The 22,500-nt window shown below is 45.3% G+C and overlaps 2 protein-coding genes across 3 annotated transcripts in view; both read right to left on the bottom strand.

Moving 5' to 3' along the window:
* tph2 (tryptophan hydroxylase 2 (tryptophan 5-monooxygenase)) overlaps positions 1–5,811 on the bottom strand; it is a 17,156-nt gene extending 11,345 nt beyond the window's left edge. Inside the window, exons 1-6 of the mRNA XM_079346559.1 lie at positions 5,582–5,811; positions 3,990–4,127; positions 3,395–3,578; positions 3,180–3,280; positions 1,781–1,848; positions 897–1,093 (exon numbers count right to left, since the gene is read on the bottom strand). Coding sequence (XP_079202685.1) covers positions 897–1,093; positions 1,781–1,848; positions 3,180–3,280; positions 3,395–3,578; positions 3,990–4,127; positions 5,582–5,740 — 847 coding nt within the window. The 5' untranslated portion in view covers positions 5,741–5,811. The remainder of the gene's footprint in view (positions 1–896; positions 1,094–1,780; positions 1,849–3,179; positions 3,281–3,394; positions 3,579–3,989; positions 4,128–5,581) is intronic.
* A 3,462-nt stretch (positions 5,812–9,273) lies between these two features.
* tbc1d15 (TBC1 domain family, member 15) lies at positions 9,274–22,429 on the bottom strand. 2 transcript variants are annotated; one of them, XM_079347054.1, is made up of 19 exons: positions 22,346–22,429; positions 21,947–22,033; positions 21,322–21,462; positions 18,029–18,130; positions 17,796–17,870; positions 17,152–17,296; positions 16,002–16,206; positions 15,343–15,445; positions 15,053–15,247; positions 14,832–14,960; positions 14,570–14,673; positions 12,700–12,794; positions 12,474–12,590; positions 12,270–12,370; positions 11,912–12,011; positions 11,131–11,228; positions 10,901–11,017; positions 10,154–10,240; positions 9,274–9,786 (listed from the first exon to the last, which is right to left on the bottom strand). In XM_079347054.1, exons 3-19 carry the CDS (start codon positions 21,343–21,345, stop codon positions 9,610–9,612), a joined length of 1,974 nt encoding a protein of 657 aa, XP_079203180.1. In that variant the 5' UTR covers positions 21,346–21,462; positions 21,947–22,033; positions 22,346–22,429; the 3' UTR covers positions 9,274–9,609. The 2 variants fall into 2 exon arrangements, with proteins under 2 accessions (XP_079203180.1, XP_079203181.1); XM_079347055.1 differs by having other exon boundaries at positions 21,322–21,382.
* Positions 22,430–22,500: the final 71 nt, after the last annotated feature.

Below are 22,500 nucleotides of genomic sequence, written 5' to 3'. Positions count from 1 at the left end.
TTACAGCCTGTTTACCTGCTGCAGACGTTACAGCCTGTTTACCTGCTGCAGACATTACAGTCTGTTTACCTGCAGACGTTACAGTCTGTTTACCTGCTGCAGACGTTACAGTCTGTTTACCTGCTGCAGACGTTACAGTCTGTTTACCTGCTGCAGACGTTACAGCCTGTTTACCTGCTGCAGACATTACAGTCTGTTTACCTGCTGCAGACGTTACAGCCTGTTTACCTGCTGCAGACATTACAGCCTGTTTACCTGCTGCAGACGTTACAGCCTGTTTACCTGCTGCAGACATTACAGCCTGTTTACCTGCTGCAGACGTTACAGCCTGTTTACCTGCTGCAGACATTACAGCCTGTTTACCTGCTGCAGACGTTACAGCCTGTTTACCTGCTGCAGACATTACAGCCTGTTTACCTGCTGCAGACGTTACAGCCTGTTTACCTGCTGCAGACATTACAGCCTGTTTACCTGCTGCAGACGTTACAGTCTGTTTACCTGCTGCAGACGTTACAGCCTGTTTACCTGCTGCAGACGTTACAGCCTGTTTACCTGCTGCAGACGTTACAGCCTGTTTACTTGCTGCAGACGTTACAGTCTGTTTACCTGCTGCAGACGTTACAGCCTGTTTACCTGCTGCAGACGTTACAGTCTGTTTACCTGCTGCAGACGTTACAGTCTGTTTACCTGCTGCAGACGTTACAGTCTGTTTACCTGCTGCAGACGTTACAGTCTGTTTACCTGCTGCAGACGTTACAGTCTGTTTACCTGCTGCAGACGTTACAGCCTGTTTACCTGCTGCAGACGTTACAGCCTGTTTACCTGCTGCAGACGTTACAGCCTGTTTACCTGCTGCAGACGTTACAGTCTGTACACACACACACACACATTGATACCTCTGAGAAACAGGGACACGTCCTCGAGCTGGGGAATGTTGTCTTCTCTGTAGCCACAGTGTTTAGTGAGTAGCGGCAGGTTCTTCAGGTATTCTCTGCAGGCGTGAGTCGGGTACAGCTTGGTCAGCTCTTTGAAGACCACACCCCACGTCCGCACCTCCTCTGGGGTGTACTCGATACGGGGGATGGGCTGCCCGCTGGGTGGAGAGACGTCAGAACATCAAAGTGTTTACATGGACTTGTGTTTGGATCCCCCTCGCCTGAAACACAAGTCTATGAACCCAATCAGGATCCAGTGCAGCTCACACAGACAATCCTGCAACACAAATATATTAGCAAGGCAGCTTGGAGAGTTTCAGCTTTGTAATGATTCTTTGTCATTAATCCGCAGACTGCACAGAAACTAGCTCATGTCTGCATCTCCTAAATCGAGCCCCCGTTAATTTTACCACAACATCACAGTCTTTATTTCCACAGGTCATGAGAGCGCCCTCTACTGGATCAAACTACTTTAGTGGCCATGATCTGCTGATAGACTGTATATTTTAAATACAGCTCATTAGCGGCTCACTAAAGTTCTAACGTAAGTTCTCAAAGTAGCAGAACCAGGATAAATGATGTTTAAACACACAAACGGGATCCTTCAGACCAATTCAGAAACCGGATAGTGAAGTTCTTGTTAAGATGCTCATTGACCTGCTCCTGTGAAATGATCCTTTATGTCTGTGGAGGTTCTCAGTCATCCAGGTAATGATACATTTAAAGCTTGATCCAAAGGTGAGCTCTTTAACCAATCCAGTTTCCTTTGGATCAAGTTTGGTTCTTTACGAGCTCTTTAAAACGCTGATCTGAACCTTCAAAGTCAAAAACATCAGGATACTTACAATTTATAATTCATGGCAACCTCCACAAAGTACTTCCTCCTCTGACGGTAAACTTCGTCCTTAAAGCCCTAACAGGAGACAGAAAACACCTGGTGACCTCAGCTGCTGCCCCCTGCTGGAGGTTAGCAGTATTACACTTACAGGATGGACCCCCCTGCTGGAGGTTAGCAGTATTACACTTACAGGATGGACCCCCCTGCTGGAGGTTAGCAGTATTACACTTACAGGATGGACCCCCCTGCTGGAGGTTAGCAGTATTACACTTACAGGATGGTCAGTGCCCCCTGCTGGAGGTTAGCAGTATTACACTTACAGGATGGTCAGTGCTCCCTGCTGGAGGTTAGCAGTATTACACTTACAGGATGGTCAGACCCCCCTGCTGGAGGTTAGCAGTATTACACTTACAGGATGGTCAGTGCCCCCTGCTGGAGGTTAGCAGTATTACACGTACAGGATGGACCCCCCTGCTGGAGGTTAGCAGTATTACACTTACAGGATGGTCAGTGCCCCCTGCTGGAGGTTAGCAGTATTACACGTACAGGATGGACCCCCCCCTGCTGGAGGTTAGCAGTATTACACGTACAGGATGGACCCCCCCGGTGGAGGTTAGCAGTATTACACGTACAGGATGGACCCCCCCGGTGGAGGTTAGCAGTATTACACTTACAGGATGGACCCCCCTGCTGGAGGTTAGCAGTATTACACTTACAGGATGGACCCCCCCTGGTGGAGGTTAGCAGTATTACACTTACAGGATGGACCCCCCTGCTGGAGGTTAGCAGTATTACACTTACAGGATGGACCCCCCTGCTGGAGGTTAGCAGTATTACACGTACAGGATGGACCCCCCTGCTGGAGGTTAGCAGTATTACACGTACAGGATGGTCAGACCCCCCTGCTGGAGGTTAGCAGTATTACACTTACAGGATGGTCAGTGCCCCTGGTGGAGGTTAGCAGTATTACACTTACAGGATGGACCCCCCCCTGGTGGAGGTTAGCAGTATTACACTTACAGGATGGTCAGTGCCCCTGGTGGAGGTTAGCAGTATTACACTTACAGGATGGACCCCCCCCTGGTGGAGGTTAGCAGTATTACACTTACAGGATGGACCCCCCTGGTGGAGGTTAGCAGTATTACACTTACAGGATGGACCCCCCTGGTGGAGGTTAGCAGTATTACACTTACAGGATGGACCCCCCTGGTGGAGGTTAGCAGTATTACACTTACAGGATGGACCCCCCTGGTGGAGGTTAGCAGTATTACACTTGCAGGATGGACCCCCCCGGTGGAGGTTAGCAGTATTACACTTACAGGATGGACCCCCCCCCTGGTGGAGGTTAGCAGTATTACACTTGCAGGATGGACCCCCCCGGTGGAGGTTAGCAGTATTACACTTACAGGATGGTCAGCGTCCAGCTCTGATCCATACATCAGCACTCTGTGAGAACACTGATCCAACTCAGAGATCTTCATGGGGAACCAGGGAACTTCATCTTCATCTGAGGACACAAACACAACCACACTTTGTTTGTTTGTTGACATGGAAGAGGTTGTGAACCTGCAGCTCACAGCTCCTGTCTGAGAGCAGGAGGAAACAGCTCAGGTGTGTTTACCTGCCTCAGCAGACCAGGTGTGTGCAGCAGTGTTGAAGGACACGATGTTGACGTGGTCTCTAAGGAGCTGCAGCAGCTCGTTGAACTCTTTCTTGCTGCAGCTGCAGTCTGCAAAAATCTCCACCTCGTCCAGGACTCGCCGAGACACCCGAGACTCGATGTGGTTCAGGTTCACTCGTTTCTCCTTAAAGAGGGAGTAGATGAGGAGACGAGGAAGGGAGGAGACGAGGAAAGGAGGAGACGAGGAAGGGAGGAGACAAGGAAAGGAGGAGACGAGGAAAGGAGGAGACGAGGAAAGGAGGAGACGAGGAAAGGAGGAGATAAAGAGGAAAGGAGGAGATAAAGAGGAAAGGAGGAGATAAAGAGGAAAGGAGGAGATAAAGAGGAAAGGAGGAGATAAAGAGGAAAGGAGGAGATAAAGAGGAAAGGAGGAGATAAAGAGGAAAGGAGGAGATAAAGAGGTGAACAAACGATATGAATCATATAAAGAAGTTGAAGACTGAAGATCAGAGAGGATTCATGTCCAAACTACAGCTGATTCAAAGTCCCATCATGAGCTCACTTCCTGTCAGAACTCCTGTTTTTGTGTTCTCACCTGGAAGACTCGGAGCGCTCGGACCAAACAGCCCACCTCATTCTTCAGAGAAAAAACCACCGCCGTTCTCCCAGAATCCTCTGCTCCTCCCTCCAAATCTGGCTTCTCTTTGATGGGACAGAAGGACGGACGCCGAGACTGGACGAAAACAACAACAATGATTAACGACATCAACAAAAATACAACAGCAAACAACTTCAATGACAAAATCTAAAAACTTTTATTTGAAAGTTTCAGATTTTATTGCGTGAAGGTAATCAAACATTGTGATTCTTTCCTCTCTGAAAATGTTTCTATAAACAGGAATCTAGTTTATAAAAATCAATAAACATGATTGTTATTTGATCACATGACACCACGAGTTCCCATGTTTCTGTCTAACTAGACTTTCTTTCTTTTCTGTTGCCATGGTAACAAACAGGGTATTGTTTGATTTTAAGAGTCGGTATTGTGACTTATCAGGACTGCCAGGGGCGGGGCTTATCAGGACTGCCAGGGGGCGGGGCTTATCAGGGCTGTCAGAGAGGGACAAGTCTCTCATGACACTTTCATAACGAACTTTACTGCACAAAATATCTGACAGCAGGCTGCTCCGATTTCACCAGGAGGAGAGGAGGAGGAGCAGGAGGAGAAGGAGGAGGAGGAGGAGAGGAGGAGAGGAGGAGGAGGAGGAGGAGGAGGAGGAGAGGAGAAGGAGGAGGAGGAGGAGGAGGAGAGGAGGAGGAGAAGAGGAGGAGGAGGAGAGGAGGAGGAGAGGAGGAGAGGAGGAGGAGGAGGAGGAGGAGGAGGAGGAGAGGAGAAGGAGGAGGAGGAGGAGGAGGAGGAGAGGAGGAGAGGAGGAGGAGGAGGAGGAGGAGGAGAGGAGGAGGAGAAGAGGAGGAGGAGGAGAGGAGAAGGAGGAGAAGAGGAGGAGGAGAGGACGAGGAGGAGGAGAGGACGAGGAGGAGAAGAGGAGAGGAGAGGAGGAGGAGGAGGAGGAGGAGAAGAGGAGGAGGAGGAGAAGGAGGAGGAGAAGAGGAGGAGGAGGAGAAGGAGCAGGAGAGGAGGAGGAGGAGAAGAGGAGGAGAGGAGGAGGAGGAGGAGGAGAGGAGGAGGAGGAGAATAGGAGGAGGAGGAGAGGAGGAGGAGGAGGAGGAGAGGAGAAGAGGAGGAGGAGGAGGAGGAGAAGAGGAGGAGAGGAGGAGGAGGAGAGGAGGAGGAGGAGGAGGAGAGGAGGAGAAGAGGAGGAGGAGGAGGAGAGGAGAAGGAGGAGGAGGAGAGGAGAAGGAGGAGAAGAGGAGGAGGAGAGGACGAGGAGGAGAAGAGGAGAAGAGGAGGAGAGGAGGAGGAGGAGGAGGAGGAGGAGGAGAGGAGGAGAAGAGGAGGAGGAGGAGGAGGAGGAGGAGGAGGAGGAGAGGAGAAGGAGGAGGAGGAGGAGGAGAGGAGAAGGAGGAGGAGGAGGAGAAGGAGGAGAAGAGGAGGAGAGGACGAGGAGGAGAGGAGGAGAAGAGGAGGAGAGGAGGAGGAGGAGGAGGAGGAGGAGGAGGAGGAGGAGGAGGAGGAGGAGGAGGAGGAGGATGGAGATGGAGATGAAGAAGAGAGTGCGTTCTCACCATCTGCCCCCCCGTGTGGCGTTGTTGCTGGAACATGGCGGAGTCGAGCGACATCCCCCTCTTGGACCAGTACTTGCTGGAGAACATCATCATGGCGGGCTGCATCTTGGGCGGGGGGCCCGGGGGGGGCCCATCCTTCATCACATGGGACGAAGCCATGGGGAACCAATGAGTGTACGAGTACCACGGCTCCAGGTCTGCACCTGCTCAGACACACCTACAGGAAGAGAGAGAGACGCACAGACGGACACAGTCTGCCCCGAGTCTGGATATATATACTGTCACACAGGGGGGAGGGGGGGAGGAGGGGGGGGGGAGGCTCCTCCCCTCTCAGCAGACGTGCTCTCTCTCTACAGGCTTTAACAACCATGACAGAACGTTTTCACCTGTAACTCTCTCTAAGGACACAAACTGAAGGTTTGATTTTATTCACTTCTGATAAAAAGTTCATCTGTGTTTTTATTTGTTTGGATTAGTTGGACTGTAGAAATGAACAAGGTTGTGTTTCTGCAGTTCAGCTGTCTCGAGTCGTGTCTGATATGTTTTTATTATAATGCATACGGGGGGGGGGGGGGTAACTATGGCTGTCTGAGACCTTTTACAAACAGTACATGCTGCATAATCTTCTGTTAGCATGTCGTTAGCAACAAGCTAAACTACAGATCAATGTACTGACGCTCCAAGCGATGTCGGTTAGCATCAAGCAACAGCAACACAATGCTGAAAGTGTGTCGAGCCTTTGTATTCAGTGTTGAGGAGGAACATGTATACAACAAGATCTCAGCTGACCCTTTGACCCCCTCTTTGGTCGGAGTATGAACTTTGACCTCAGGTACAGAAGGATGAGTTTCAGCTGCTTAATAAACTCTGTTCATACAGAAAGACTCTGCACGTTATGTGATAAAGGTTTCATTCATTCATCACGACTGTCGACTCTGTCGGCCCATAAATTACTAATTTAGCTGCGTAGTCATCTTAGTGTTCACTAGCGAGCACTGTGATTGGACAGTCCAGTGTGCTCCTGTTTCATACTTAAAGATGGCGTGCCAGAAGCCGGGTATGTTGTGCACCCATGTACGGAGGCTACAGTCCCTGTTGTGGTTGTGGGTCCGAATCCAACCGTTGTCCTTTGCTGCATGTTGTGCCCCATCCAGGCATTTCTCTCTTCAGGAAGATTCTTTGATTGATGTGACGTTGTGTGTGAACGGTTTCTGACACAGGCTGGGTGATCTGTTGGACTTTTACTACAATCACATTAAAGATTAGAAACTGAGGCGCTGACGTCCCTGACAGGAAGTGTTGGTTTGTTCTGTTCTCTGAATGTTTCATCAACAGCTCTGTGTTTCCTCATCTTTCTATAATTAGCTGAAGTGTTTCTGTGCACCCTCAACATGACGGACAGTCCGCCATCAAACGCACAACAGCCTCCACCTCAATAAGACCTGCAGAGATGGTTGGATGATTAGTGGCAGCAGGCAGCGGGCGCCTTGCTATCAGCCGGGAGAGCTCAGACAATTTCCTGCCTGACAGGAAATGAAAGAAGGGTGGGACGGCTTTGTGAGCAGATTGCAGGTGATACCTCCTTCCATCTCCTCCACTGCCAACACCAAAAGACTCCCATCAAAGGGGAGAGGAGGAGGAGGAGGGGGAGGAGGAGGAGGAGGAGGAGGAGGAGGAGGAGGAGGGGGAGGAGGAGGAGGGGGAAGACGTCCATCACGCAGATGAGAGCAACTGAAATGACATTTGGAGCCGTTTGACAGTTTCTGCAGATTCATGAATGAATTAAAGATGAAAAGCAGCTCCGCGAGCTCGTTTGTCTCTCTGCCCACCCAACTATAAAAATATCATTTATTTTTAGTTATTCCTGTTTTAACAACAACAAACATTGTTCATGTAGTCACAGTGTGAAGTCACATTAGTGTACAGAAGCATTGCAACATATTTCTGTTCTTTAGACACCGTGCAGGAGTTTGTCTGTTTCGCTTGTTTCTGAATATTGGGTTGAAGGACTTCTATTTTTGTTATCAGATTGAAGTTTAAGATTCTTGTCTTGTGACAACAGGACATCAACAGTTCCTCAGGGTTCGGTTCTCAGTCCTATATAGCTTTTATGCTAACCATAGACGATAACAGGTATCAGTACTGTTTGACTTGTAAAAACAGATCATGGTTTGGTTCTGTTTCATCTGGTTTTAGTTTTCATTCTGTCCTTTGTGTTGATTGTTTCCTTTGTGTGCTTTAATGTTTCACAGTCTTGTGTTTAGTCTGCAGTGTCTCTGTGTCCTCCTCTGTTACCTGTTAGTTTATTTCCTGTGTTGTGTTTTAAGTCTAGTCTTTGGTGTTTCCTGTTTTATTTTGTATCTCTGGTTTTGGTTGAAATACAATGCAGATACCGAGGGTGTTGTCTCAGCTGAGGGTCGACCTCGCTGACTCGCACGTCAGCTACCAAAACCAGAGAGTAGACCCCGAGTGTCAGCAGTCACAGGATTATATACAGTAGGAAGTTACCTCCTCTAACATGTTGAGGTGGGGTGATGTTCGTGTGTTAGTTTCTGATAAAGACAGTGTCCTTGAAGTGTTGCACCTGGAGAAGACAATAGAGTGACTGTGCTGCTAGCTTAGAGCAAAAATAAAAGGAAGAGGCCCATTGGCCTAACAGTACAGTCATTTGTTAAATGGTTATATAATATACTAGGGAACCCTAAATCCATCCACCACATGATAAAACCTTTAGCTAACTGGGACCAGACAAGCGTCATGATTGGCAGAGAGATTATAATGAGAAAGGGGAAAGATGCTGTGGGCCCACTATTTCAGGAATGGGTCTTGGAGCTGGGTAAGATGGTGGCATTTGAGAAAATATCATAGTCTGTGAATGTGCTAGAAAAGTATGATGATAAATGGGGAACGTTTCCTTCTGCAATTTCATTCGTTACACAAGACATCATGGGCTCATATCCAATTTATATTTTGTGTATATGTGCATATATATATATGTCAACCTTTGTTGAAATAAATTATATGCACGAGTGATGTGTACGTGTATATTCTGCATATATGTATGTATATATTTTCACTTTTGGAGGATCTGCAACATTTGTTTTTCTCAACGTAATGAGCACATATTACATGATTTCAATGTTTAAGGATTGTGATGTTTGAAGTGTTAGCATGATAACATCCTGTTTGAAGTGTTAGCATGATAACATCCTGTTTGAAGTGTTAGCATGATAACATCCTGTTTGAAGTGTTAGCATGATAACATCCTGTTTGAAGTGTTAGCATGATAACATCCTGTTTGAAGTGTTAGCATGATAACATCCTGTTTGTAGTGTTAGCATGATAACATCATGTTTGTAGTGTTAGCATGATAACATCCTGTTTGTAGTGTTAGCATGATAACATCCTGTTTATAGTGTTAGCATGATAATATCCTGTTTGTAGTGTTAGCATGATAACATCCTGTTTGTAGTGTTAGCATGATAACATCCTGTTTGAAGTGTTAGCATGATAACATCCTGTTTGTAGTGTTAGTATGATCCGTGGGGTTCCTCAGGGTTCTACTCTTGGTCCTCTAAAGGTTCTAAAACAGGTTATCAATAGTGCTTGATTTTTACATTTGAATCATCTCAAAGTATAATATTGTGATAACACAACTTCAGATTTACTCTGAATAAGCATGAAGTGTGACATTATGATTGAACAACAGCTCTTTATTGTGAACACTTATGAAAGATCCATAAAGCTGCTTTCAGTCTCGGCTGCTCCTTTTAGCCTCTCCTGTTAGCTTCTCCCATTAGCCTCTTCTTTTAGCTTCTCCTGTCCTGACACAAAATATTGACCCTCACCGCATCTGACGGAGTATGGAGAGCATCATCAGCAGAGAAGGAATGACTGAATCAAAGAGACAATATGGTACAAGAAATTACAAAAATAAGATTCTTAATAATCTCAATTCCTTTTATACATTTTCCTCCTCCTGAGTGGAGGGGGAGCCTCCTCTGACGCTCTCAGTCAGTCTATGTTCACTACGATATGAAGGCCACTTTGCAACTGTTGGTGTGAGAATTTGTTTCTCTCAAGTGTCCATTAGAGCAAGCATCTGTTCGCAGAGAGGCTCCGACTGAAGGAGATGAGGCACCTGCAGATGACTCGGAGACGGCTGAATCGAAACCCAGGATCACACTTATTGAGTGAGGGAGGTCCTGGAGGAGGAGAGAAGGGGGAGGAAGTAGTGTATGAGGAGGTCGGGGAGGTTGACAAAGGAGAAGAAGAGAAGATGTAGGAGTTAAGATGGGAGAGGCGGAGAGGAGAAGGAAAAGGAGGAGGAGTAATGACAAGTCAGTCACATGTTCAAACAACGGAGCTGAATACAAACAGTTTTCCTGTAAGTTTAAATGCTGATTAAAAACAGTGATTTAGTGAAGATGGTTTGGTACAAAGTGATGTGAAGCGTCATTCATTGAATATTTATTTTCATGCGAGTCAAAGCAAACATGGCCTGAATCCGTCCACACATCGCGTGTCGTTATGTGAAAGTGCTGCAGAAGCACGAGGGGTCCTTGAACGCACCTTACAGCTCTTGATCTGCAGACAGATCCCCTCCGACTTCTGCAGGATTTCTTCGATGTCCAGCTTCATCGAGAGCTCATTTATGTGCTGTAACAAAAACACACAAACATCAACATGTTCAACACTTTGACCTTTTCTCACATATGGAACGATACAGTCTCTGCTATTATAATGATCCCGAGCCATCGGCAGAAGGGTTAGTGTTAGTGGCGTCTTTTAGGACGTCAGGAAAAACCCAGAAAAAGAGTGTGAAGGGTTAAATACGTTAAAGAATGATGTGCTAATGAGAGAAGATCATCATCTCTGACTCTAATGAAAAACAGAAACACAACCAGAGACACACCACTGATCCAATCAGTGCCCCCCCCCCCTTAGTTACTGTTACTAGGTCGGACTAAACCTCTCGTCTGCAGACTTCTTCACATTAGAGACAATTTAAAATATCTCAAGATGTGACATTTGTTTGTATTCACTGATCTTCTGTCAGTGAATTAGGACAGACAGTCGAGTGTTTCTAAATGGTCGTCTGATGCTAACGGTCAGCTGGATCACGGCGTCAGACACCCGAGCACCTTCGAACCCTGTCACTAAATTAAGGTCACCATTTCACGCCGTTTGCTTTAGGTACATTTCACGAGGCCCTATTTCAGACCGGGCAAACAAACAGGACTTTGGGGTCAGGTGTACTCCGATCCGGACCCGGTTCCCTGATGGGAAACTCCTTTAAGTAGAAGAGAGTTGAGTCACCTTGAGGATCTCGTTGAAGCCGTAGTTCTCCTCCATGATCTTTTGTTTCTCAGAATCAAGGATGGCACAGCAGACCAACAGGTGGAAGTTCTGACAGGGCAAACCAGTCCACATCACCTGGAGACAGCGCGCGCGCGCACACACACACACACACACACACACACACACACGCAGGTAAAGACAGGTACACACAGGTAGCTAACACAGCGAATGTGAGCGAGCTGACTGACCTCCCACAGTCGCAGCACGTCCTGGAAGCTGAGCTCTCTCTTGAATCTGATCAGCAACCATCGGAAACAGAAGTACAGGTAACCTGAATCCTGAGACTCTGAGAACCAATCACACCGGCAACAGTAGATGCTTTAGATATAATGAGTGGTTCAAACTTTAACAAACAATCTGACTGGACAAGAGGCACTTCCTGAGGAGAACCACATCCTGGGACTTTTCACTTTGTATGCCTTCACCTCAGCAGGAGCTCTGAATACTTTTAATGAACCTTTATACTACAGAGGAGCTGCTCCATGGTTACCATGGATGGATATCTACGCTCTGCTGAGATGTGTCAACGCAGCCACCATCTTTAAAACGGATGGCCGTCATGGATGTAACATAAAACCCAGAATATAAATCGCAGTCTCCCAGAGACAAAAAGCTTTAACGTGTCAGGTTCAGCAAAGTCCACGACAGTCAGTTAGCGTGCAGCTCTGTCATCTGTTTTCTCTTTGTGGGGTTCACTAGTTGAGCTCTTAGATTGCTGTACTGTAAGTTGCGACGCGTGTGCATTGCATGTGAGCTACAGCCCCACAGGATCCTATCCATGCGTGTGTGTTTGAGCCCATGGTGTGTAGCGTGTCTCAAAAACAAAGCTATTCCCCTTTGTGAGAAGAAGGGGAATAGTTTTGATTTAAGATCTGTTTAAACTGGATTATCTGAAAACAGACGTCAGTCACTCGCTCTAATTGAACTTTAACATGGTTAAATCATCACACAACAAACAGGGTTTCATACCGAGGTAGTTCCAGAAGGAGAGGTCGAGCAGTCTGAGCAGAGTGCTGAGTTGGATCAGCTGAGTTTTCATACCCTGCATCTGCTCCTCGAAGTTCTGGTGCTGAAATAAAATAAAACATTTACAAGTATAAACATCGACACCTGTTAACTTGAAAAAGCTAACGTGACTCTAAACTAAAAGTTCCCGTTTACATCTAAACCTCCGTGGTCAGACGGATCATCAACGTGAGCGAGAGGACAGTCTAAACCCCGGTTGCTTGTGAAATGCTACTTGTTATTTTTTGATAACACTGGTGTTATGCTTTAAGTGACCACACACGTACAAAGACACTCGGGGTGTTTCGTCCAGTTTTCTTACCATCTGGTCCATGAAATAGACAAAGCACCAGAAGGCGTCCACCTCGTTTTCCATCACATAAAGGATCGGAGACAGCAAGTCGCTCATCCCCTGCACATAGCCTGAATACGAGGAGGGACACAACTTCAGATCAGGTCATGTGTATGTTAGGAAAGAGACAGGGAGCCAGAGGATGACAGAGAGAAAGAGGAGAAGGTGACTGACCCAGGTCAAAGTCAAACATGCAGTAGGTCATCAGGATGTCGTGGAGCAGGACCAGCCCGGGGTTATCAATGCCTTCATAGAAACGGTTTGTTCTGTCTGTCCGATTCACGTCCTTCTCTAAAAGAGTAACAGATGAGGGTTAACCTCTGACAGACACACACACACACACACACACACACACACACACACACACACACACACACACAGAAGAAAGTTATTCTCTGACCGATCAGACTCTTGTAGTCTCTCAGTTTGGAGTTTCTCCTCTCCTGTTCAGCGCTCACTGACTTCCACTGCAGCTTCATCCTGAAGTATTCATCCCTGTTACCATGGAGACACAAACATCAGCATCAACATTATTACAACAAAAACAACCTGAAACCTAAACAGTCTAGGATTATGTTGGGGTATTATAAGTAAAATCTTATAGGCCTTCTACATCAACACTATGATGCCCCATGTGAGGCAGTCTACACCAACACTATGGTGCCCCGTGTGAGGCAGTCTACATCAACACTATGGTACCCATGTGAGGCCTTCTACACCAGCACTATGGTACCCATGTGAGGCCTTCTACACCAACACTATGGTGCCCATGTGAGGCAGTCTACACCAACACTATGATGCCCCGTGTGAGGCAGTCTACACCAACACTATGGTGCCCCGTGTGAGGCCTTCTACACCAACACTATGGTGCCCCGTGTGAGGCCTTCTACACCAACACTATGGTGCCCCGTGTGAGGCCTTCTACACCAACACTATGGTGCCCCGTGTGAGGCCTTCTACACCAACACTATGGTGCCCCGTGTGAGGCCTTCTACACCAACACTATGGTGCCCCGTGTGAGGCCTTCTACACCAGCACTATGGTGCCCCGTGTGAGGCCTTCTACACCAGCACTATGGTGCCCCGTGTGAGGCCTTCTACACCAACACTATGGTGCCCCGTGTGAGGCAGTCTACATCAACACTATGATGCCCCGTGTGAGGCAGTCTACACCAACACTATGGTGCCCGTGTGAGGCAGTCTACACCAACACTATGGTGCCCGTGTGAGGCAGTCTACACCAACACTATGATGCCCCGTGTGAGGCAGTCTACATCAACATTATGGTGCCCCATGTGAGGCAGTCTACACCAACACTATGATGCCCCGTGTGAGGCAGTCTACACCAACACTATGGTGCCCCGTGTGAGGCAGTCTACATCAACACTATGGTGCCCATGTGAGGCAGTCTACACCAACACTATGATGCCCATGTGAGGCAGTCTACACCAACACTATGGTGCCCCGTGTGAGGCAGTCTACATCAACACTATGGTGCCCATGTGAGGCAGTCTACACCAACACTATGATGCCCCGTGTGAGGCAGTCTACACCAACACTATGGTGCCCCGTGTGAGGCAGTCTACATCAACACTATGGTGCCCATGTGAGGCAGTCTACACCAACACTATGGTGCCCCATGTGAGGCAGTCTACACCAACACTATGATGCCCATGTGAGGCAGTCTACACCAACACTATGATGCCCCGTGTGAGGCAGTCTACACCAACACTATGATGCCCCGTGTGAGGCAGTCTACATCAACACTATGATGCCCCGTGTGAGGCAGTCTACATCAACACTATGGTGCCCCGTGTGAGGCAGTCTACACCAACACTATGGTGCCCCATGTGAGGCGGTCTACACCAACACTATGGTGCCCCGTGTGAGGCAGTCTACATCAACACTATGGTGCCCCGTGTGAGGCCTTCTACACCAACAGTCTGTAGGTAAAGTCCAAATACTGCCCCCATTATCCCTTTTTAATCCACTTGAACTTCAAGAAAAATGTTCCGGGGTCAGCAAAAGAGGAAACGGTTACCATGGTGATGAAAGAATACGTTTGTTTCTAGACTATGCTGATTTTGCGAGCCCTGTTCAGACTGTCGTTTCAAGCTTTGATAGCCCGTGATGTTTCCCCTTCAGTCTGAATATTTGAATCGATCCGTCTTCACAGGAAGTAATAGAGGCATTACAAAGGACAGCAGGGAAGAACGGCGCTGTGTGTGCATGTCTGACTGTGTGTATGTATCTGTGTGTGATCATGCCTACGTTTTGTTCCTCTGCAGAGCCTTCCTCTCCTCCAGCGAACTCTCCCAGGGGAAATATCCGAGCAGAAACTTCCAGGCCTCCTTCCTCACAGCGTGACTCAAACCCTGCAGGTAAGACACCACACAGAGCATGAGGACACCGCCCCTGTGCATCCTGGGTAATCTATCACATGCATGCACGCAGTGCCAGACTGTAAATATTAAACCATAAAATCCTTATCGATTCATAGATAATGAACTTTTTAATGAAAAAGGGAACGTGCCCCTTTAAAGATGGCGCGTTTGAGGCAGGAGACGTCAGTCATCCTCCCCTCCTGGTCCTGGTGTTTGGTCCAGTCCTCCCCTGAGAGAGGCCCTGCCCTCGCCACCTGAGGCCTCACCCCGAGGTCCATCTGATTGAACACACAAAGCCAGAGTTATTCCTCAAACTTTCAAACTTGATTTAAGACATCAGCACGATGTTGTGGCCTGCGCCTCGTCTCACCCGGGTGATGACCTCAAAGCCTGGCTCCTCCTGCTGGTTAATCTCCAGCCCGGGGATCACCTCTCCAAGCAGGTCGGCCACCTCGTCCGGGGGGCGCTGGTGCTGCTCCTCTGTCCCTCGGAAGGCGTCAAAGATGTAGTTGGTGACTTTGGAAAACCCTCCCAGTGTTGTGACATACGGGTCCTTCTTAAACTTCTGCAGGAGACAAACAGCAAGCAGTGGCAGAGGAGGAGGAGGAGGAGCAGTGTAATGAGAGCAGCAGGAGGACGAGCAGTGTGTGTTTTTCTTACATTCACAAGGCCAAAGTTGTTGTCATCCAGAAGGTTCTCAAAGGACTGAGACAAAGCTTTGTTTGGAGTACTGACCATCAGACACGAGCCGTCATCTGCAGCCCTGTACGCACATGCACACACAGAGTTAGCCGCACTGTGCTGTACCTTTTTTATTTTAAACATGTACATTTCAATTTCATGTTTTTGTTTTCACACAGAGAGGAGAAATCAGCCAATCAGCAGGCAGACGGTCAATATGACATCACAGTCACGTCAGCTGTTAATGTTTTTATTCTGAAGGCTGAGATAAGAACTTTAATAACACATATCAGCAGAGACACAAACGCTGCACGCTTATCTTTACACACACACACACACACACACACACACACACACACACACACACACACACACACACACAAACACAGCTGTCATTCAAATAAAGGGCCAGAACACTGTCACACACAAAAACACACCCAATTAGTGAATTAGCATATAAATAACTTGAGTGTGCGGAGCTACAGAATCACACTGACAAACATATTTGTGTGTGTTACACAGAGTACAGTACAATATTGAGAACAGCTGTTGAGTTCAGATTGAAGAGAACTATGCCTTCTGTAAAGCTGACTGGGTTCCTGCAGGTAAACTCCAACAGGTGAATCATCTGGACTTACTCGCTGAGCAGAGCGAACCTCCTGAGGCAGTCCAGGAACTCGCCACTGCCGCCCTGGTGGAAGTGCAGAGGAGGCAGCGAGGAGGACCCCTTCAGTTGGAAGAAGATGATGGTCCAACCTTCCTCCTTCACAGTGATGGTCTTCAGCTCACTGAGGCTGAAGGTGAAGGCCCACCTGCTCCGCTCATGGCTGTGGTTCAGAGCGCCTGAGAGGCCGCGCACAGGGAGCACAGAACACACAACCTTTGTTATGTTAAGCGTTTTTGGACGAGAGGAGCCGGAGAGGAAACCCTCACTCCAAACACTGCCAACTTATTTATGCAATTCAGACAACGTTTGATGGACTCATACGTCTCCTGCACACCTTGTTCATGAGACACATCAATCTTTATTTCTCACATGTGGTTACTCATTAAGTTTGGGAACTTTTTGATACTATTGAACTGGTTAGCGATCTGAAAAACACGGGCGGTACAGTAAACATGCGTGAAGCTCGTTCTTAAAAAGCAGCATTGTGTACACAAGCTGTCCTAATGTCTGTCTCTCTAATGAAGACAACAACAAATAAAACACACTCTTAATCCAGAACACAATAAATCTATTTAGGACCTTAGATTGATTCAAACCTGCAGCAGCTATCCTGATATTTCAGGTTTTTTTGGTAAACCTTCATGAAATAATTAAACTTTTCTTCACTTTAGACTAAAGGTTGAATTTCCCTCGGGATCAATAAAGTATCTATCTAAATGACAGCTGCTCTCAGAGCTCTGGCACCTCGCTTGGCAAATTACAAGCCTCCACTCACTGATCCCAGCCTATAACAGCCAATGAGAGCCTGAGTGGAAAGGAGGCGTCCGCCCCTATCGTGATGTCTCTACACCAGCTTGGCGTGCTGATGACTGACGTTTCTCGTGAGATGCTGTACACGTGAACCGTCGCGTCCTGGAAGCAGGAAGAGAGTTTTTAAAAGCAAACGCTTTGTGACGTCGCCTCGGATTATATCAGCTGCACTTTTTCAACGCATTCTGGAAACATTGTTGGCTTTGTGCATGTAGTCCAAAGAATTTTAGAGAAGCATGAACTTTGGTCACCTGGTCACATGATGTAAATGTTTAGCCCCTCCTCCTCGTTGTTCATGATAAAGAGCTCACCGTTTTCTCCGTTGGTGCAGGCTTTCTTCTTAAATGACACAGCGTTGATCATGTCCCACTCGGTCTCGTAGCTCTGCTGCGTCTCTAGCAGCTGATTGGATCGCTCCCCTGAACTCTGGACCCACTCCACCACTGAGCTTGAGTCCTGATAGAAAAAAACAAACGCTAAATCCTGTCCATTTAAACTGACCAATATCTGTGGTTTTATCTGAAAGTCGCCCAAAGAGTGCCGTTCTGATTCAGCCAGTAAAAACTCTGGTGCTCTGCTGCCCTCTGGTGGTGAGAGTACAGCACATCAGGCAGGAAGCTTTTTTATTTCCTGTCTGATTTCAGCTGTCAGATCATAAAACAACAAAAACACTGAGTGGGTGTGTGTTTGTGTATGTACTGGAGTAAAGACAGACCTGCAGCAGAGCTATAGTGGTGCTCTTTCTGGTGAATTCGATCAGTTCATTAAAACGCTGAGAGAGCGCCTCCTGCACATTCTCAAACAGCTTCAGCTCACATGAATGCAGACGGAGCAGAAAGTCGTCTCGGGGATAAACCCTCGGCGAGGACAGTTGTTTATGGATTAGTGCCCTGATGATGTGTAGTAAGAGTATCAGTGTGTGCATATAGAGGCCTGGTTAATCAGCGTGTCCAACCTTTCCAGCACACAGCATGTTTGTGGGGTCAACTGAGTCCTCCAGAGGTCTGTACTCCACCAACATCTCTGCATCCTGACAGACACAGAGTCTTCAGTTATCATTTACATCATTTAGTTCACAAACTGTCACTTTATCAATAATCCAGAATTATAACTTAAGTCCTGGAACCACATATTGGTTCATTTATTCTTTTAATGATGAAACAGAGGAGCTGAGTCACTTCCTGTTACCTTGTCAACAATCCGGAGTGATCCTGAAACGAGTAAGTCCTGCTCGATGCCGTCTTCATCACTGCTGGTGTGAATAAAAACTCCTTCACGTTCAAACACAACCTGACAGAGAGGCAGAAACATTCAGTGTCATCATCACTACTCATTTCTTCTTCTCTGCTCAAAAACTGCAGCATCACTAAAACCGCCAAGTATGTACTGCACGGTGGCGCCGATGGCCTCGTGATCATGCTGTGCACCCCGTGTCTAAACTGCAGAACGCACGCATTCTGACCTCCAGACGGCGGTTAGTCTGCGGTGTAAGAGAAAGACGATGGTGTTGCTCTGACAATCTCTCAGTGATGGCGGAGATGACCTGGGTCTGAAACTACAATGTTCAGGAAATGGACCATCCTATCCTTCTCTTCTTTCTGCATCTTGTCCCATTTCAAGTCCAGCTCAGTTTATCACATGTTCATCATGATCCAGGTCTGCTGAAGATTTCTGCCTGTTTGTTCTTCTATGATGGATTCAGCTGAGCTCTTTAATATATCCATCAGTAAGGTCCTTTACCTGCTTTATGTAAACAATGAACATGTTTACCTGCTTTATGTAAACAATGAGCATGTTTACCTGCTTTATGTAAACAATGAACATGTTTACCTGCTTTATGTAAACAATGAACATGTTTACCTGCTTTATGTAAACAATGAACATGTTTACCTGCTTTATGTAAACAATGAACATGTTTACCTGTTTTATGTAAACAATGAGCATGTTTACCTGCTTTATGTAAACAATGAACATGTTTACCTGCTTTATGTAAACAATGAGCATGTTTACCTGCTTTATGTAAACAATGAACATGTTTACCTGCTTTATGTAAACAATGAGCATGTTTACCTGCTTTATGTAAACAATGAACATGTTTACCTGCTTTATGTAAACAATGAACATGTTTACCTGCTTTATGTAAACAATGAGCATGTTTACCTGCTTTATGTAAACAATGAACATGTTTACCTGCTTTATGTAAACAATGAGCATGTTTACCTGCTTTATGTAAACAATGAGCATGTTTACCTGCTTTATGTAAACAATGAGCATGTTTACCTGCTTTATGTAAACAATGAGCATGTTTACCTGCTTTATGTAAACAATGAGCATGTTTACCTGCTTTATGTAAACAATGAGCATGTTTACCTGCTTTATGTAAACAATGAACATGTTTACCTGCTTTATGTAAACAATGAGCATGTTTACCTGCTTTATGTAAACAATGAACATGTTTACCTGCTTTATGTAAACAATGAACATGTTTACCTGCTTTATGTAAACAATGAACATGTTTACCTGCTTTATGTAAACAATGAGCATGTTTACCTGCTTTATGTAAACAATGAGCATGTTTACCTGCTTTATGTAAACAATGAACATGTTTACCTGCTTTATGTAAACATAACAATGAACATGTTTACCTGCTTTATGTAAACAATGAACATGTTTACCTGCTTTATGTAAACAATGAACATGTTAACCTGCTTTATGTAAACAATGAGCATGTTTACCTGCTTTATGTAAACAATGAACATGTTTACCTGCTTTATGTAAACATAACAATGAACATGTTTACCTGCTTTATGTAAACAATGAACATGTTTACCTGCTTTATGTAAACAATGAGCATGTTTACCTGCTTTATGTAAACAATGAGCATGTTTACCTGCTTTATGTAAACAATGAACATGTTTACCTGCTTTATGTAAACAATGAGCATGTTTACCTGCTTTATGTAAACAATGAACATGTTTACCTGCTTTATGTAAACAATGAGCATGTTTACCTGCTTTATGTAAACAATGAACATGTTTACCTGCTTTATGTAAACATAACAATGAACATGTTTACCTGCTTTATGTAAACAATGAACATGTTAACCTGCTTTATGTAAACAATGAGCATGTTTACCTGCTTTATGTAAACAATGAGCATGTTTACCTGCTTTATGTAAACAATGAACATGTTTACCTGCTTTATGTAAACAATGAGCATGTTTACCTGCTTTATGTAAACAATGAACATGTTAACCTGCTTTATGTAAACAATGAGCATGTTTACCTGCTTTATGTAAACAATGAGCATGTTTACCTGCTTTATGTAAACAATGAGCATGTTTACCTGCTTTATGTAAACAATGAGCATGTTTACCTGCTTTATGTAAACAATGAACATGTTTACCTGCTTTATGTAAACAATGAACATGTTTACCTGCTTTATGTAAACAATGAGCATGTTTACCTGCTTTATGTAAAGTGTCTCCAGATAACACCTGTTATGAACTGATGATATACTAATAAAGATTGATTGATTGATTGATTGACTACAAAAAGCTAATCTAAAAATGTGTTGGTGGTGTAGTTCTTGGTGTGTTATGATTGTGTAGTTCTTGTTGTGTAGTTCTTGGTGTGTTATGATTGTGTAGTTCTTGTTGTGTTATTGTTGTGTAGTTCTTGTTGTGTAGTTCTTGGTGTGTTATGATTGTGTAGTTCTTGTTGTGTTATTGTTGTGTAGTTCTTGTTGTGTAGTTCTTGGTGTGTTATGATTGTGTAGTTCTTGTTGTGTTATTGTTGTGTAGTTCTTGTTGTGTAGTTCTTGTTGTGTTATTGTTGTGTAGTTCTTGTTGTGTAGTTCTTGGTGTGTTATGATTGTGTAGTTCTTGTTGTGTAGTTCTTGGAGTGTTATGATTGTGTAGTTCTTGTTATTATCTACACACAGAGTTTGTCTGTGATCTTCTGGCCCCTTTATTTTTCTTTAAAGACTCTGGTTCATCCTCAGTGTATTTCACCGCGTTATTCATGTTACACAGACACCTTTAATTCATGTATATGTAGTAAAGATGAATTATCTGTTTATTGTGTGTAATCTTTAATCTGGATGAGTTTCAGTTTGTCTCTCTGGGCCCAAACTGTCAACAACAAGCAACACCTAGCTTCGTGATGCTAACCCTGAATCATGAAGCAGACCGAGCTGTATCTGAATAAACACTTTCATTACACCGTGCTGCTGCTGCAGTTGTTGTTGTTGTTGTTGTTGTCGTCGTCGTTGTGTCCTCGTGCTCTCAGCGGATGATGTGTTTAGGTCTACAGCCCTGTTAGCATAGCGGCTAACTTCAGCTAACTCATTAGCTGGTAAGCTAACTGCGGCGGGAAACACGGAGCAGTGACGTAAAGCTGACGAGGTTTATAATCTCGTGTTAAAGTTATAAACATCACATTTAAATACTTTTTAAAGATGAACAGTAACAATATTTTTACCTTCATCAAAGAGTCCGCCGCCATGTCGCCTCTTTCCTGGTGACGTCAGCAGCTCACGTGCCTGTCAGCCACCAAAACAAAACTGACAACTCAGCTTCCGGTGGAGAGCTTTGCGCAAGCGCACTGTGTGTTTTCCGAGCTCTGTCGTAATAAATAAACAAACTGTATTTATTATTCATAACTGAGTGATTAAATCCTAAAGCTCTGATTGGTCAAAATGCCGAAGAAAAAAAATTATCAAATCCAAAAACAAAACCAGGTTTTCAAAGTGTTTTACACGGTTTACAAAGTGTTTTACACGGTTTACAAAGTGTTTTACACGGTTTACAAAGTGTTTTACACGGTTTACAAAGTGTTTTACACGGTTTACAAAGTGTTTTACACGGTTAAAATCAGAAAACATTGAAAACTTTATAAAGCTAAAAAGAGACATTAAAAACCCTTAAATACAAACAACAAAGAAAAAACACTTTTTAAGTCAGCTCAACATTTACACTTGTTTATGTTTACACTTTATGTTAAAGGTACACTTCATGTTAAAGGTTGTTTGTTTATTTTTACACTTTTTGTTTAAGGTTGTTTGTTTATTTTTACACTTTTTGTTTATGGTTGTTTGTTAGCTCACCAGAGGGCGCAGATGGTGAAGGACCAACCTCTCCAGGGACTTCATCAGGGTTGGTGTCAGAGCCACCACTCAAACATACAGCTTCTCCTGGAAACATAGGTGAGGCAATTACCAATATAAAATAGAATTTAAAAAATGTCAAATATAAAAACCCCATACGACTTTAGTGTAGGTGTAAAATATATGGGACACCAATATTATAGGGATCAATACTTGGGTACATCAAGTACAAACACAGGATGACGGCTGAGCTCAGTTATGCTACTTTTGAAAAAGTCCACCTGAAAGGGGCTCGAGACATTCAGTGCTCCTGAAGGAACCCCCCCCCCCCCCCCCACCCCCCCCCCCCCCCCCCCCCCACTGAGCAGGGTCTATTTTAGGGGTAATAAAATTACTAACCAACTTTGCACTCAGGTTCCTGTAAAAACTTCTTTCAAAGGTCCCTAGTGTCAGGGAAAGGTCCAACACCGTCTATCGTTCCAACAGGGGCTTTTGTCTGTTTTTTCCTCCAGTGTTTAATAAAGGTTTTTAAAAAAAATGTTGTATCGCGAGAC

Source organism: Symphodus melops, assembly GCF_947650265.1.
Source record: "Symphodus melops genome assembly, chromosome: 6".
Classification (NCBI taxonomy): Eukaryota; Metazoa; Chordata; class Actinopteri; order Labriformes; family Labridae; genus Symphodus; species Symphodus melops.
The sequence above is the reverse complement of the archived record's forward strand: the minus strand, read 5'-3'. Positions and strand labels throughout refer to the sequence as shown.